The sequence below is a fragment of the Salvelinus sp. IW2-2015 genome, linkage group LG11, assembly GCF_002910315.2.
Source record: "Salvelinus sp. IW2-2015 linkage group LG11, ASM291031v2, whole genome shotgun sequence".
NCBI classification, from domain to species: Eukaryota; Metazoa; Chordata; class Actinopteri; order Salmoniformes; family Salmonidae; genus Salvelinus; species Salvelinus sp. IW2-2015.
The window spans coordinates 33,459,080-33,475,447 of NC_036851.1; the positions used below are offsets into that span (position 1 = coordinate 33,459,080).

A 16,368-nucleotide genomic window follows, 5' to 3' on the forward strand; every position below is an offset into this window, starting at 1 on the left:
TGCAGAGAGAGATCCATTCATACTATAGGTACTGTTGGGAGGGTACAAAAGAATACAAGAAGAATGTCCTATGTTGGCTGAAGCAGTGTGAATATTTTGACATGCTCTCTCTGGGTCAAATCCTAATTTAAGATACATGGATGTGGATGTAGCTTTAGTTTAGGCGTAAATCATGCATTCTTATCAATGYGAGATTTGCACAAAAATCTCAGTACTAAGGCCTCGATTCCGACCCAAGTTAAGCGTGCGTAAATGGAAGGTAATTACCTTTTTATGCGCTTTTCTCTCTATGCATATTATGACCTTGAATTTAAGCTTGAGAATAGCATGATATTCACCTGCTATTCGTCTGAGGTGGAGCTCGAATAAATGAAGGTTTGGTGGAGGTGTGTCTACGGATACGTCGTATTTTGACCTTGATTTAATTCCCCTCATAATTCTGCCATTTTAACGTGCGAGGAAACCATGAATAAGGTCAAGCTAGCCTGACAGTTCCAAGTGGAAAAAGCATATGCTTTCTTTTTTTCTAATTTAAATAACAGCATTCTCCATGCACTGTAATTTATATATTGATAAGAGCTATTAATAAGAGCTAGGTAAATGAGTATTCCATTTGGAGAAGGGGATTGTAAATAAACATGGCAGTTGTTTTAGATAATATTTTCTTATAATCCCTGGAGACAAATGTGACACCAGCCATATAGAAGCAAACTGAAAATCATATCAACATGACATGTATTGCCGCCCCTTTAACACAGTGAAATAGAAAACAAAAATTGCRMTGTCATTATTCAGAATTGTAATTGTGTGCCCTCAAAATTTGCATTGATGAAATTTGGAGACCATAGTTTATAGGCTTCTGTAGGGCTGAACCTGCCAAGTTGATGTATGCTCTTTAGAATGTTTTTATTATATGCCCAGGCTTTTCTCCGTTTTATTTTACAATTTGTATCACGTTAAATATTAGCCACTATCGCGAGCCACCGTCAGTAATACCCACATACATTTATTTTTGCATCATTTCATTCCATTCCGTTTTCATGTCCTTGTAAATTGTTCCTGAGGGGTGCTAGCATTAGTGGATCATATTCGGCTAACGCTGTGCAATAAGTTGGGACATGTAGCCTATTTGAATCATTATGGAACTAAGAACACACGACTGGACTGTTGTCATACAATTCCATGATTAGTGGGAATTAGAGTAGATTTATAGGATTATTGTTCAACCTCTATTGTACTCTTTTTTTCCACCTTCCAATATTTTATGGATTGAACTTGAATATGACAGCTTTCAGTTTGACTCAAACCACTGTATTTTTTATTTTGTCGCACTGCTTTGCTTTATCTTGGCCAGGTTGCAGTTGTAAATGAGAACTTGTTCTCAACTGGCCTATCTGGTTAAATAAAGGTGAAATWAAAAAAAATAAGTTAAACTGTATTTAAAGGGATGGCTTAAGATAAATGTACTGAAAACACCATTGAATGAAAACTCATTTAGAAAATATGGTGGCCAGCAAGTGGGAGGGTTTTACATTTATTCAGAGTGCGCAAGGTAGCCATGCCTGCAGAGCACGTTACGCGACTCAATAAGGTAAGTCTGAATATACTGAGAAGTGTGTAGGAAAGGCATAAATTCCTAAGTCAGGATTCACCCCTCATTGCCTATTCAGTCTGAGAGTAGAAACGGAAAAGCTATACAATAACACCACATGTTGCTATAAAACTACAAATTACTTACATTTTACATTTATATTGACTCAGTTTGATGTTATAGTACAACTGTTGACAAAATCAAATATTGTAATGCATTGAGGCATTAGCCCTAACAATGCAGGGTGGTGCCATAGGAGAATCCTATGACTTAAGTCCTATATATTTTAGCTTCCATAATAAAGTGAATATTTGTGGCATTACCTCGTCTTTATTTCTACTCAGTATGCTGTGCGTTTTGTGTAAGGGTGAATGTGCTTGGAAGTGAACTGTGTACAATTGTATATAGTTGTGGAGTCAATGATATAAAATGAATTAACAGCCAAACACTTGGACTTCCATACAAAACACAGGTTCATAAAACAACGCTGAACATTCTCACATAACCAGCGATCATTTTCAGGTACAATAACTAGTTGGCAAGAGAGAAACTAACTAGACTATTGTCCTTCATCCACAATTACTAACAATAATTTAGGCATTTTACTGTAAGGTGCATAATAAAGCAAGGAATGATATTTTCAGATAAGAGCATAATCTACCTCAACAATTTTTTACAATATTTTCAGTTAAGAGCATTACCTGACTTTAACAGCACCTACTGACTAACAGGATGACCAAAGAAACGGTTTAACAGAGCAAACATACAGAAAATACCTTTTTGGTGTCATTATAGCAGCCATGCAACTCCAACCATTTGGGGCTGGTGTGTAGGGGTCAAAAGGTCATTGTTTATAAAGAATTAATTTGATTGTCAACAAAACAGACCAATGGCTTTTTTTCATAGGCGTATACTGTAGTAGGTAATTTCATTACAATTGCTTGGGTCTTGGATATGTATGTTTATCCAGACTCCTAGATATTGATGACATTAACATCTAAGGCCCTGATAACATAACCCTATAATTACTTAGTGCCATAGACATCTATGGTGGGTAACCCAGAGCCATAGGTATCCATTCATCTCTCCATAGACATAAATGGCTCTGTGATATCATAGCCTTCTGATTACCCAGTACTATAGATATCAATGGTGTCTTCATAGAGACATGGCTATGTATGCTAACCTAATCTTCAATCCATATCCCCTCTCTACTCACTGATCGTCTCGCTACTCACCCCGCCTCGGGGAATGTGAGAGCGCATGGGGGCGGAAGCGAGGAGGAGGAGAGAGGCATCCCCCACCTATGTGGAGGGCCAGATGGGCCCTCCCAGGATCAGCAAGCCCAGGAACAGCAGGGGTAGAGGGGGTAGAGGCGAGCGCAGGCTTGGGGCCGAGCTAGGGCTGCACAGGTCAAATAGGCTGCCCTGGAAGCGGATCTTCCTGGAGTCTTCTCTTAGGGTCTCCCAGATGGAGCCCACCTCCTCCTGACACCCGGACAGTGCCGTCAGGGCACACGTGTGGAACGCCTCCCAGTGGCTAGGGATGAAAGATCAATCAATGAATCAGTCAAATATATTTTATAAAGCCCTTTTTACATCAGTAGTTGTCTCAAAGTGCTTTACAAGAGGGTCTTCCACAAATCCACTACCTGTTACATATTTGACATGAAAACATGCCATTGGTTTTCAATCTATTGGATTGAAGAATGTCATTGATTTGATTTATCTGGCACTTTAATCGCCTCACATGCCAGGCTTCAAAGCTCACCTGTAACACACATGGCCAAAGGTGTGTTTTACAGGAGTATTTTTGGTTTATTAATGTTTTTTATACTACTGTCCAGTGWAACTGTAACAGTTTTTATTCTAGCGTTTTGCAAGATCAACCCAGCTTTATTTTGTAGCCACAGAAATTAGATCTGATGCTGCACAGGGAACTTGTTTCACCCCAGTCGTAAGAGTAATCAGGTCCCATGAGATCCCGGTGCATTGCAAACACAGATGCAGCTATGTAGAGGATGCTGTACGTTGCACACACACACATGCACACAGACACACACACCCCTCTCACCTACACACAGCTTCCACTCCCATCTCGCTGGTCACATTCTCCTGGTAGTTATCCATGCTCTCCCCCAGCTCCAGAACACAGTCAGAGAAGTCCCTGTAAATATTCTCACACTTCACATCCGCCGCTGAGTCTCTTGCCACAGCCAGGGACACTGCAAAACACACACAGAGAGAAAAATACATCCAAATGCATTAAGGAAAGAAAGGCCATTATATTGCCTGTTGTGAAAAAAATAATATTGTATCCATATGGTACATATCCTGCTTGTTCATTTTTACCATAGGTTTTATTGTACAATTCAGCCATTGCTCTTACAGAGGCCAAATATAATTGTTTTATGTCATGATAGAATAACAATAGGCTCTAGTATCATCTTTATCTAGATCAGTGGACGCTGGTGAGAGAAGCTGTAGGATGAAGGGCTCATTGTAATGGCAGGAATGCAGTGAATGGAATGGAGTCAAACATGTGGTTTCCATATGTTTGATGTTTTTGATACCGTTCAATTAATTCCATTCCAGCCATGACAATGAGCCCGTACTCCTATAGCTCCTCCCACCAGCCTCCACTGATCCAGATCTTTATCCATCTCCCTGTTTGAAGCGAAGAGTGTCTTCTGAAACAAATGGGAGGATGCCAAAAGTAGGTCACCCTCCTTCTTTGTTGTTCTTGGAGTTAAAATGGAGGAAACAGAGACATAACAGCTCTCAGCATCCCTCCCAGGAAGTTTAGCTAACGTTTTTCTTCCAGTCTTTCAAAATGGCCTCTCAATGTAGTTTTAATGACGAGATTGCTTTGGAGATATTTGTCCTCCTGTGATTTAGAGATGCTTCAAAGGGTGGATGATGCCATCAGCAGATATGTCCGTTAATAGATATAATCAGCATAGGCTACCTGTGAGAATGGTTCATGTCACAATTCTCTCCCATCTACCTCCTCCCTCCCACCCCCTTATTGATCACTTAGGCTCAGGTGTCAGGGATAAGGTGTCCAAAGCCACTGTAATAGCCACTGTCTGTTATATAAGCTTGAATGATTGATTTTAAGGCATAGAAAACATTGAAGTATATCAAGGCATGGGTTATATTGGGATTCTGAGAATAGAGCAACTGCCCCCAGATTTGGTTGCTTGCCTGGATCATTTGCAGTGTCCCACTGCACATTAAATCCAATGCCCCCTCCCCAAATACAGTGGCTTGCAAAAGTATTCACCCCCTTGGCATTTTTCCTATTTTGTTGCTTTACAACCTGGAAATAAAATAGATTTTTGGGGGGTTTGTATCATGTGATTTACACAACATGCCTACCACTTTGAAGATGACATTTTTTTAAAATTGTGAATCAAACAAGAAATAAGACAAAACAACTGAAAACTTGAGCGTGCATAATTATTCACCCCCCCCCAAAAGTCAATACTTTGTAGAGACACTTTTTGCAGCAATTACAGCTGCAAGTCTCTTGGGGTATGTCTTTATAAGCTTGGCACTTCTAGCCACTGGGATTTTTGCCCATTCTTCAAGGCAAAACTGCTCCAGCTCCTTCAAGTAGGATGGGTTCCGCTGGTGTACAGCAATCTTTAAGTCATACCACAGATTCTCAATTGGATTTTTTAAAAATGTATTTTATTTCACCTTTATTTAACCAGGTAGGCAAATTGAGAACATGTTCTCATTTACAATTGCGACCTGGCCAAGATAAAGCAAAGCAGTTCGACACATACAACAACACATAGTTACACATGGAGTAAAACAAACATACAGTCAATAATACAGTGAAAAATAAGTCTATATACAATGTGAGCAAGTGAGGTGAGATAAGGGAGGTGAAGGCAAACAAAATATATATATAAATAAATAAAAATATAAAAAGGCCATGGTGGCGAAGTAAATACAATATAGCAAGTAAAAAAAAAAACACTGGAATGGTTGGTTTGCAGTGGAAGAAAGTGTAAAGTAGAGATAGAAATAATGGGGTGCAAAGGCTGTCTCTTATACACATCTAGATGTGTATAAGAGACAGAAATTATAGATGGGCTATGTACAGGTGCAGTAATCTGTGAGCTGCTCTGACAGCTGGTGCTTAAAGCTAGTGAGGGAGATAAGTGTTTCCAGCTTCAGAGATTTTTGCAGTTCGTTCCAGTCATTGGCAGCAGAGAACTGGAAGGAAAGATGACCAAAGGAGGAATTGGCTTTGGGGGTGACCAGAGAGATATACCTGCTGGAGCGCGTGCTACGAGTGGGTGCTGCTATGGTGACCAGTGAGCTGAGATAAGGCGGGGCTTTACCTAGCAGAGACTTGTAGATAACCTGTAGCCAGTGGGTTTGGCGACGAGTATGAAGCGAGGGCCAACCAACGAGAGCGTACAGTTCGCAATGGRGGGTAGTGTATGGGGCTTTGGTGACAAAACGGATGGCACTGTGATAGACTGCATCCAGTTTGTTGAGTAGAGTGTTGGAGGCTATTTTATAGATGACATCACCGAAGTCAAGGATCGGTAGGATGGTCAATTTTACGAGGGTATGTTTGGCAGCATGAGTGAAGGATGCTTTGTTGCGATATAGGAAGCCGATTCTAGATTTAACTTTGGATTGGAGATGCTTAATGTGAGTCTGGAAGGAGAGTTTACAGTCTAACCAGACACCAAGGTATTTGTAGTTGTCCACGTATTCTAAGTCAGAGCCGTCCAGAGTAGTGATGCTGGACGGGCGAGCAGGTGCGGGCAGTGATCGGTTGAATAGCATGCATTTAGTTTTACTTGCGTTTAAGAGCAGTTGGAGGCCACGGAAGGAGAGTTGTATGGCATTGAAGCTCGTCTGGAGTTTAGTTGACACAGTGTCCAAAGAGGGGCCAGAAGTATACAGAATGGTGTCGTCTGCGTAGAGGTGTATCAGAGAATCACCAGCAGCAAGAGCAACATCATTGATGTATACAGAGAAGAGAGTCGGCCCGAGGATTGAACCCTGTGGCACCCCCATAGGATTGAACCCTGTGGCACCCCCCTGTGGCACCTGTGGCACACCCATTGCGTGGTCCGTCAGTTTTGGTGGGCTGTCCACTCTTTGGCAGGTTTGCTGTGGTGCCATTTTCTTTAAATTTTTTAATAATGGATTTAACGGTGCTCCGTGGGATGTTCAAAGTTTCAGATGTTTTTTTATAATCCAACCCTGATCTGTACTTCTCCACAACTTTGGAGAGCTCCTTGGTCTTCATGGTGACGCTTGCTTGGTGGTGCGGCTTGCTTAGTGGTGTTGCAGACTCTGGGGCCTTTCAGAACAGGTGTATATATAATGAGATCATGTGACAGATCATGTGACACTTAGATTGCACACAGGTTAACTTTATTTAACTAATTATGTGACTTCTGAAGGTAATTGGTTGCACCAGATCTTATTTAGGGGCGTCATAGCAAAGGGGGTGAATACATATGTACACACCACTTTTTTTGAAACAAGTAATTTTTTTAAATTTCACTTAACCAATTTTGACTATTTTGTGTATGTCCATTAAATGAAATCAACATAAAAATCTATTTAAATTACAGGTTGTAATCCAACAAAATAGGAATAACGCCAAGGGGGATGAATACTTTTGCAAGGCACTGTATAATAATAATGATATTTAAAAATATATATTAGCTGTAATACTACTGGCCACCTAGCAATTTTATGACGTTGGCTTTAGCTAGCCTAGATAGGTTACCAATCTCCCAACCTCATAACTAGCTACCAAGAAGCCATTTCATGCTATCAATCAAGCAGCATACCACCCTGCAACCCACTGCTGGCTTGCCACTAAAGCTAAGCAGGATTGGTCTTGGATGGGAGACCAGATGCTGCTGGAAGTGGTGTTAGAGGGGCAGTAGAGGGCACTATTTCCTCTGATCTAAAAAAGATCCCAATGCCCCAGGGCAGTGATTGGGGACATTGCCCTGTGTAGGCTGCTGTCTTCTGGATGGGACATTAAACAGGTGTCCTGACTCTCTGTGGTCACTAAAAGATCCAATGGCACTTATTGTAAGAGTAGGGGTGTTAACCCTGGTGTCCTGGCTAAATTCCCAATCTGGCCCTCATACCATCATGGCCAACTAATCATCCCCAGCTTCCAATTGGATCATTCTGCTCCCCTGTAACTATTCTGRGGGTTGTACCTGTAGATTATAAAACTTACCTGGTAAAATAAGGACACAATTAAATAGCTGCCATACCTGCTGGCAAGGTTGGTAGACTTCAGAAAAGCAAGCAATTACTGAATACAACTCACATTCCTTTCAATCATTTTTACCAGAGAAGCATATTTTGTTTCTTTAAAAAAAGAACCACCAGTCAGGAGGATACAGCTCAAGAGGTAAACTTAAATATGCAGAGAAATGTACATATATATATATTTTTTTTACATAGAATTAAGCATAATGATTATGGCTCTTGATTGCAGGGGAAAAAATGTTTCAGGTGTTTGAAAAATGCACAATTCTCCAACTTCAGGATGGGGCCTAGTCCCCCTCCGGACCACCCTCCAGCCATACTCAGTACTTTGTGACCCCAAACCAGCACAACACTGCAAGTCTATTTCTGGTCAAATATCATTCAAGCACTCCAAAATCTAACTGCACACACCTGAGTGACAATGAGTTATTGATAAGCACTTAAAATATGAAAAAGGCTTGGCACTGTCAAATAGTAGGCTACAACTCTATTCTCACCCTGCATGCAACATCTACATTTAGCCTACACCCTTAATTAATAAAATATTACGTTTCATCCAATTTATTATAAAAACAGAGCCAATACAGTGGTGTCGAAAAATAAATTCGTGTAATATGACAAATTATTATTCTACAAATAAATATGTATCTAGAACGATAATTGAACCCGTCTTACCTAATGTAATACATGCACAAAATATTAGAATCTTCGCTGACGTAAATCCCATTCCCATATCAAACCCAGCGGAGGGTGCCTCTCGCCATCTGTGGGATCCGACAAAGTCGCTCATAAATTGAGAAAAAAAATCAAAGCGAAGTAAGATGAATCGATCAAGATAAATTACTTATGGCGTCCTATCTGGTTACCAGGAGGCGATTGACATTTGCAGTATCAGTTGCAGTTTATTCTCGATCCAAAACATGATAACAACTGTGACGTTACTTAACCTGCCCCTCGCGTGCGTGCTTCGTCTCAGAGCGCTTCTCTCACCTCATCAACGCTCTTCGCCAGAGATACGTTTAGTGCCATCCCATGTCTCTCATTTGCTGACGGACAAATAGCCCATTGGTACATATGGACACTCTCCTCTCAYTCGGATCCCTTGTCAATCTGACATCAGTCATCTTTGATTTCTCTGAGAATAATATTGAGCAAAATCAAAAGTCCAAATAAAGTGCTTATTTCAGAGCTTCATAAATTGAGGCATGAAATCAAAACAAATGTATTTGTCACATGCTCCAAATACAACAGGTGTAGACTTTACCATGAAATGCTTACTTAAGAGCCCTTTCCCAACAATTCAGATTTAAAAAGACAATTATATAAAATAAAAAGGAAATAGAAACACAATAAAATAACAATAACAAGGCTATATACAGTACAAGGAGTACTGGTACTGAGTCAATGTGCTGGGGTACGAGGTAGTTGAGGTGACTGAGGTAACATGTACATGTAGGTAAAAGTGACTAGGCAATCAGTATAGTTAATAAACAGAGTAGCTGCAGTGTGTGAAGAGTGTGAAAGWGTGTGTGGCGGCAATATGCATGTGTGTTTTGTGTGTGTGCATATGTAGTTTGTGTGTGTTGGAGTGTCAGCGTAGTATGTGTGAAAAAAATTATAATTCATAATTCAACCAGTTACATTTATTGTAGTATGGTTTGGGAAAAATGAAACCTGACTCTGAAAGCAAGTACCTTTTCAAATGCATTTGTATCATTCACATTTAACAATGTAACCTGGTAGCTGATGGCCTTTTCTTTTGAAATTCTCTTCACTGAGCCTTTCAAAGCATCTTTATGATATTCCAAAGTATGACACTGAAAAACCTGGTCCACATTAAGGAAAACTTTCCCTTGGAGGAACTTGGGAGACCCTTTTGGTCACTATCTCAATTCCTGACCGTGCAGACAGGGAGTCAGCCACTAAGGCACTGAATGAAATAGAACTAAAAGCTCAATATCATAATACTTCAGGAATTTAAGTATTTAAATACATTTGTAAAAGTAAAAAAAGATTTTGATTGAAATACTTGGTGTAGCATTATAGCTTTCTTTGGCAGGTCTAAAACTCCCCAAGTCTTCCCCATGTCTTCCATGGAGCTGGCATGGTGATTAAATTACTCAGTCCTTTAGTGTTTCAACCACACAGTGATAAAAAACAAGTTCCTTTAATTAAACAAAATGTGGGCCAAATTTGCACAATTATGACCATGTTCAACTAGAGTGGTGTCTAAATGGGACACATTCGTGACACCAGTCTCTTCAGTCCAAGAACCCTTGACATTGAGACATTTGGCGTATGCCTATGTATCAGCGGCGAAAAGCTCTTGGATAACTAACTAGGTCCACCCAGAGGTTGAGCAGAGGTTGATGGTGTTGACGGTTGTGATGTCATGGGCCTTGAACATGGGCCTGGTGGACATTGATATGAAGACGGCCGCATCTTGGAATGGTTTACTGATCTACTCCCACCGCTCTCTTGGTGCGTTTCCTTGGGGAGGCTTTAGGGGATGCCGATGCCTTGCCTGTAAGAGAGAGCGAGACAAAGAGAGTAAGAGAGAGTGTGAGAGAAAGAGAGATGGTCAATACAGCCATTTGAGTTGATATTCATCTTTGTACAGACAAGATTAAAACAGAGGATGCCTTTTCAAGTACACTTCCAAAAAAGTGGTTGTTATAAGCAGAGTTTGAATTTGTCTTCCTGCACAAAGCTATGACAGAGTATTAAAGCTCATGACAAAGCTCAACTTACTCATGATGTTGAGGGTCTCTTGGGGAATCCAGCTTATGTCCACACCGTTCATCCCACCAGTGCCCGTCTCCACCTTCACAGGGAACCTCTTCCTCTGCACAACATAGATGAAAGGTCATCACTTCATTCACCCTGGTGCTCATTTTTAATGTAACATTCAACACCATATGTAAAGAGGTGGAGATATTTTAGACTATGACAATTTAGATTCATGAAACTCGTACCGTCCTAGACTCCAGCACCTGGTACATGCCAAAGACCGCCAAGACAACCAATCCAGTCAGGAAGATATACATGAATATTCTGGAGGAGAAACAAAGGAAAACATGTCATACTATAAAAATGAGTTAAAATATTTTAACAAATGTACCTAAAACATAAATTAAAATAACCAAATACTGGCATAAAAATAGAATTGATGTATGCAAAGAAATGCTTACGTCTCTCCATCCAGTCCTTCCTCCAGCTCAACGATAGTGACGGTCTGGTTGTAAATGGCCGTCTGGAAACCGTTGCCCTGCGGAACAGTCAAAACACAAGATCAGCGCCTCAGGACATACATTCCAAGGAACTTCTGAACCTGGTCAGGGTGATGCCTGAACACCTGGTCAACAACCCATATGAGCTGGGCATACTGAAGATGCAAAACATTCCAATAATAAAAACAATCAATAAATCTAGTCTCACCTCACTGTCCTGGTAGTTGAGTAGGATAACCAGGCCGAAGGGACGACCAGCCATAGGCTGAGCAGGGATGAAGGAGTACTCAAAGGAGGCCTGCTTCTGGGGCTGGACCACAGTGCTCAGGGGCAAGGCTGTGAACTAGATACCAAAAACATCTTGTCTACTTTTCTGATCAACAATGGCAGAAAGTTCCCAATACTACATTTTACAGGGCATTCCATGTATATTTGGTAAATACAACACACTGTTTTTGAACTAACTGTCATCTATAATAGGTAATACATATGTTATCGGGTTTGTAAAGGCTTTATAATAAGTTAATATTATAGTAATTGTTAGTTAATAAATTGGAAGTAAACAGATTACAAACCCCATTATAATGTATGAAGTGTTACAGAATCATGTGTGTTTTCATGGGGACTTTCTATTCCTCAGATGAGGCATGCAGGCGTCATGCATCCGAGAGCCCAGACTCACGTTCTGTATGTAGAACTGGAAGTCCTGAGGGTAACGGAAGGAGGCCTCCAGGGAATGGACAGTGAAATCCTGGCTTCCCTTGTTGGTGAAACCCACCAGGAACTTCACAATCTCATTGGCTGGGAACTCTGGATAGAGGGCACAAAGATATACAAATTAAACCATTGATGTGAATGAATAATTACATTCAACACTGTCTTGCATATTAGCCTTTAAATTTACAATGAATGACTGAGTGTAAAATGATATGAAAGTCTTCATCAAGGAAGAGAAGGCCAACCTTCCCCAGTCACAAAGACAATGGTGGTGTCAGCATCAGGGTGAGAGGTTACATCTCCAACTGCAGCATCTTCATCTATGTCATCTTCTGTTTCCTGAGAGATTTCAAAATATCAAATCAAATAGCAATATGTCAAACAACTGTCTGGTTCATTTGGCAGGGACAATAGAAGCCGCTTTCATCCCAGTTCGAACAACATCACATACTGAGCCTGGGACCTGATCTTCTTCCACCAGCACCTCGTCCTCTTCCTCCTCCTCCTCATCGACTGTTGAATCTGGGGAAATGTCCTCCGCAGACTCAGAGTCTGCAGATACTTGGCCTGTCCAAACAGAGAGAAGAAGCCATTAGCAATGTGTGCATTTAAACACATACACATTGCATAAATTGCTATAATATCTGATGATAATTGTGACTTCAACTCGCCACCTGTTAAAAAGGCCAGGCCTCTTAACCTGACGTTACCCCTAGTTTGTCCATCTTCACAAAAAATACACATAGGATACAATGGATCAAATAAATGTAAACTAGTGACACTACTAAATAGATACAAGTGATCATGAAAAGAGATTAGTTCATTGTGCTCGTTCACAAAGAATGTTTAGCCTAAAGGCTAAAACTAGGTCCTGTTATGCTTCATGATTGGTAGGCCTAATTAATCGAAAATGCTGTATAAACTTTGTATAACAAATTGCAAAGCCAATCATTTAGTAGTAGGCCTGCCCTATTGTAACAATTTGAACACTATGTAACAGGCAAGATACAACGTAAAAGTCAGCGCCTCACACGGGTGTTACAATGCATCAACACAGTACTAACGCAACGATGATCCTGGGACACGTCACCATAGAAAAAGGGGAACTCAGAGTAGAGATTACCGTTCTCCTAGCAGCAGTATATTATGCTGGCAGCACAATTCAAAATAAGAGCCTCCCTGCAAAGATATGCTAAACTTTGTGAATATCTTTTTTTTTTGCGCTCTAGTGCAGAATACTAGTTCTGTATAGAAACAATATTGCCTACCAGACACATTTTGTCTTGAAAAATGTGTCATTTTTGTTTCTCTATTTAAGGTTCTTATTGTCTTTCACCATAAAACTACATCTATGGAAATGTTTCATTTGCATAAGCATGCAATGTCTCAACAAGCATATATTGAGAAAGCTTCCCAAAGTTTTATGTTCCTGCTATAATTTTATGTTAAATGCATTTGTTTACTTAATTAATCAAATATGGATATTGAGCACGAAGCTTTAAGACAATGCAGTCTTCAAACGTTAAATATCACTGAATGAAAAACTGCGTTATGCCACGTCAATGTTAACTTTGTTAACGTTTCATTATTGCAATGAACTCTGCACCGCTGGAGTGACGAATACAAATTCAGAAGGATAAAATGACTTACCGAAGGATATCAGGCCACATGGGAAAGCCACGAGTAAAAGTAAAAGTATTTTTGATCCGAAATTGAACATTTTGCTGCGTCAAGTTCGTAGCTTGCTACATACACATCAGCACTCAGGAAAAGGAAGAAAAGTTAGAGAAGACGTGGGATAAGAGTTTTAAGTCACGCCCATACTAAGCACGTATAGGTATTGTCAAACTGTTTAGGAGAAATTGATTGAATCAACAACAACAAAAGCACATGTCATTCTTCCATCCATAATCGACAATTAAATTAACTTATGTTGGGGGGGGGGGGGGGGGGGTTTTCAGTATAGTTAACCATAGTAGATCATTTTAGGCCTACGCTGTCTAAATATTTATAATATTTTTTAAATATCTTTGCAGACACTATATTTTTCTTTTTTTTAGCACACTAGCAAACACATTAGTACATGTCCCAAAACGTACAAAACCAAAAATGTGTCCTAATCTTTCAGTCAAAAATAAAGCGGTGCTGCATCCCTTGGTATAAAACTCACACAAAATATTCTCTCTCTTTTGCGCATTAGCAAAATGTGGCTCAGCATGAGTTGTTTTCATAGGAAGGATTGTGGTTTTCTGCAGATTGCCCTGCTGATGCACAAAAGAAATGACAAGCTAACATCCTGCAGCAAACTCCCAGAAAGAACCCTAGATGAACCTGCATCACTAAAACCAACACCTTAAAATACAAATATAATAGTTTAGTACAGAATTACGCTTCAATACAATTACATCTTGGATCAATATTTTAGAGAGTCGCAGGGAGGGATACAATTATTTTTTATTTTATTTTTGTCAAGCGAGTCTGAATTGATCAGGTTTATAAACTCGCAATCATGGCAGATAGCTGTAACAGCAGCACTCAAACAACAGGTAAGTCTGATCTATTTTAACTCACAATATTTTATTTGTTTACCTTTATTTAACTAGGCAAGACAGTTAAGAACAAATTCTTATTTTCAATGACGGCCTAGGAACAGTGGATATTGTGGTGTCCTTTTTAAAGCTTGTTTGAAGTTAGACAATATTTTATTCTCATCAAGAGGTCAAAAAGGTCAAATTTACATGCCATAAAAAAAATGAAACTCAAAACTCTTCAGGCTCAAAGGTGTCAACGTTACATTTTTGAAAATGTATTACACAGTGTAATCCAAATGAACCCACACACTGTTGTAGGCTCCCAAAATACATGTGGGAGGATATACAACAGTGTGTTGGTTCATTTAGTTTACMTTGAACTATTTATTCAATTCAGTGTCTTCTGGAGCTATAGACATATTACACATGACAAGCCATCAAATCTTGAAAGAAAGATGAATACCCACACACTATTCCATGCACCTGCCGTTTTATTGTGCAAAATTTAGACCCGAAAGTCTTTGTCAGACTTGCCATAAAGTCTTGTCAGCCCAATGCAAAGAAAACAACATATACTAACGGTTATACACCTGTTCTCTTTCTTGTTGTTGTACTCCCCATAGTTTTTGGTATTTTCTGCGGGTCTTTTGAGCTGTGGATCCTACTGTCAGTTGTCAGCACAATGTTGGTCTTTTCAGTGTGCTGGAATATTCTTTGCTGTATCGCAACACATTGTACAGGTAAGACTGAAGTCAATGGTTAACACAACCTCTGATTTAAAAGAAAATACTGACAGAGAACACTCTTTTGTTGTTACAGATAAAGGAAATACATTTCTGCCCCGCTTCAGAAGGAGGTGTGTATCTAATTGCAGTTTCTCAATTTCCTACAAGCAATTTTTTGATCTGTGCTCAAATCCATTTACAGATCTTCTGATCATATTCTTGGTTTTGTACCTGACTTGCATATCTTAGACCACCTTTTGCAAAACTTTAAATACATATGTCATCAGAATATTAACACAACGTTTTTGTCAGAGGAGAAATGTGGGCAATTGTGTTCTGTTTCCGGCAATCTTAAATCATAATCTCCAACAATTTTACATTCCATTATAGATAATTACTTTGGTATAGATTGAGGGCTATACATTCATATCAATTGTGTTCCTCCATTGTATTCACCTTTCCTTATTTCTACTGTGGATTTTGTTTCTGTGCACCAAAGGAAAGTCTCCAAAACTACGAACAAATCAGCCTATGTATTGACTACATGGAATTAGATTGTGATGATACCGATGAATGAATCTGGCTAAAGTGTTGGTTGGCTGGCTGGCTGGCTCACTTACTCACTCTCATAGCAGGCAGGGGCAGAACATCCAGCCTTTCTGGGGGGTATAAATCTGGTCTGGAAAGATGGGGAGGCCAAATAGTCCACATGTGGGTGCTTGTTCTCCGTTACAATGGTGGCTAGCAGCATGCCTCTTTCCACTGTTTTATGCATCACTACAGCTGATGTGCATCTAACAGTCAAAACTCTGCTATAAAAAAATTAAAGAAAGGGAAAGTAACTGAACGACTACCGACCAGTAGCACTCACCTCCTCCCTCCCCAACACTCTCGACCCTCTCCACGGACGATGCAATRGCCATTGCACTGCACACTGCCCTCACCTAGCTGGACAAAAGAAATGCATAAGATGCTGTTCATCGACTACATCTCGGCCTTCAATACCATAGTGCCCTATAAGCTCATTAGAAAGCTCACAGCGATCGGCCTGAACTCCTCCCTATGCAACTGGTCCTTGACTTCCTGACCGGGCGCCCCCAGGTGGTGAAGGTAAGCAACATTACCTCCTCAACAGTGATTCTRAACACGGGTGCCCCACAAGGGTGCGTTCTCAGTTCCCTCCTGTATTCCCCTGTATACCCACGAGTGTGTGGCATCACACAGTTCCAACTCCATCATCAAGTTCCATGACGACAACAGTAGTAGGCCTGATTACCAACAACGACGAGACAGCCTACA

The 16,368-nt window shown here is 40.2% G+C and overlaps 2 protein-coding genes across 2 annotated transcripts; both read right to left on the reverse strand.

Moving 5' to 3' along the window:
- Positions 1–2,470: 2,470 nt before the first annotated feature.
- Positions 2,471–8,799, reverse strand: LOC111970244 (neuritin-like). The gene is made up of 3 exons (XM_023996873.2): positions 8,542–8,799; positions 3,665–3,815; positions 2,471–3,130 (listed from the first exon to the last, which is right to left on the reverse strand). The coding sequence occupies exons 1-3, from the start codon at positions 8,654–8,656 to the stop codon at positions 2,896–2,898; spliced, it is 501 nt and encodes a 166-aa protein (XP_023852641.1). The 5' UTR covers positions 8,657–8,799; the 3' UTR covers positions 2,471–2,895.
- A 1,218-nt stretch (positions 8,800–10,017) lies between these two features.
- Positions 10,018–13,593, reverse strand: LOC111970245 (translocon-associated protein subunit alpha). Its single transcript, XM_023996875.2, has 9 exons — positions 13,464–13,593; positions 12,265–12,380; positions 12,059–12,152; positions 11,779–11,906; positions 11,305–11,439; positions 11,058–11,134; positions 10,842–10,920; positions 10,618–10,711; positions 10,018–10,390 (listed from the first exon to the last, which is right to left on the reverse strand). The coding sequence occupies exons 1-9, from the start codon at positions 13,531–13,533 to the stop codon at positions 10,320–10,322; spliced, it is 864 nt and encodes a 287-aa protein (XP_023852643.1). The 5' UTR covers positions 13,534–13,593; the 3' UTR covers positions 10,018–10,319.
- Between the last annotated feature and the right edge of the window lie 2,775 nt (positions 13,594–16,368).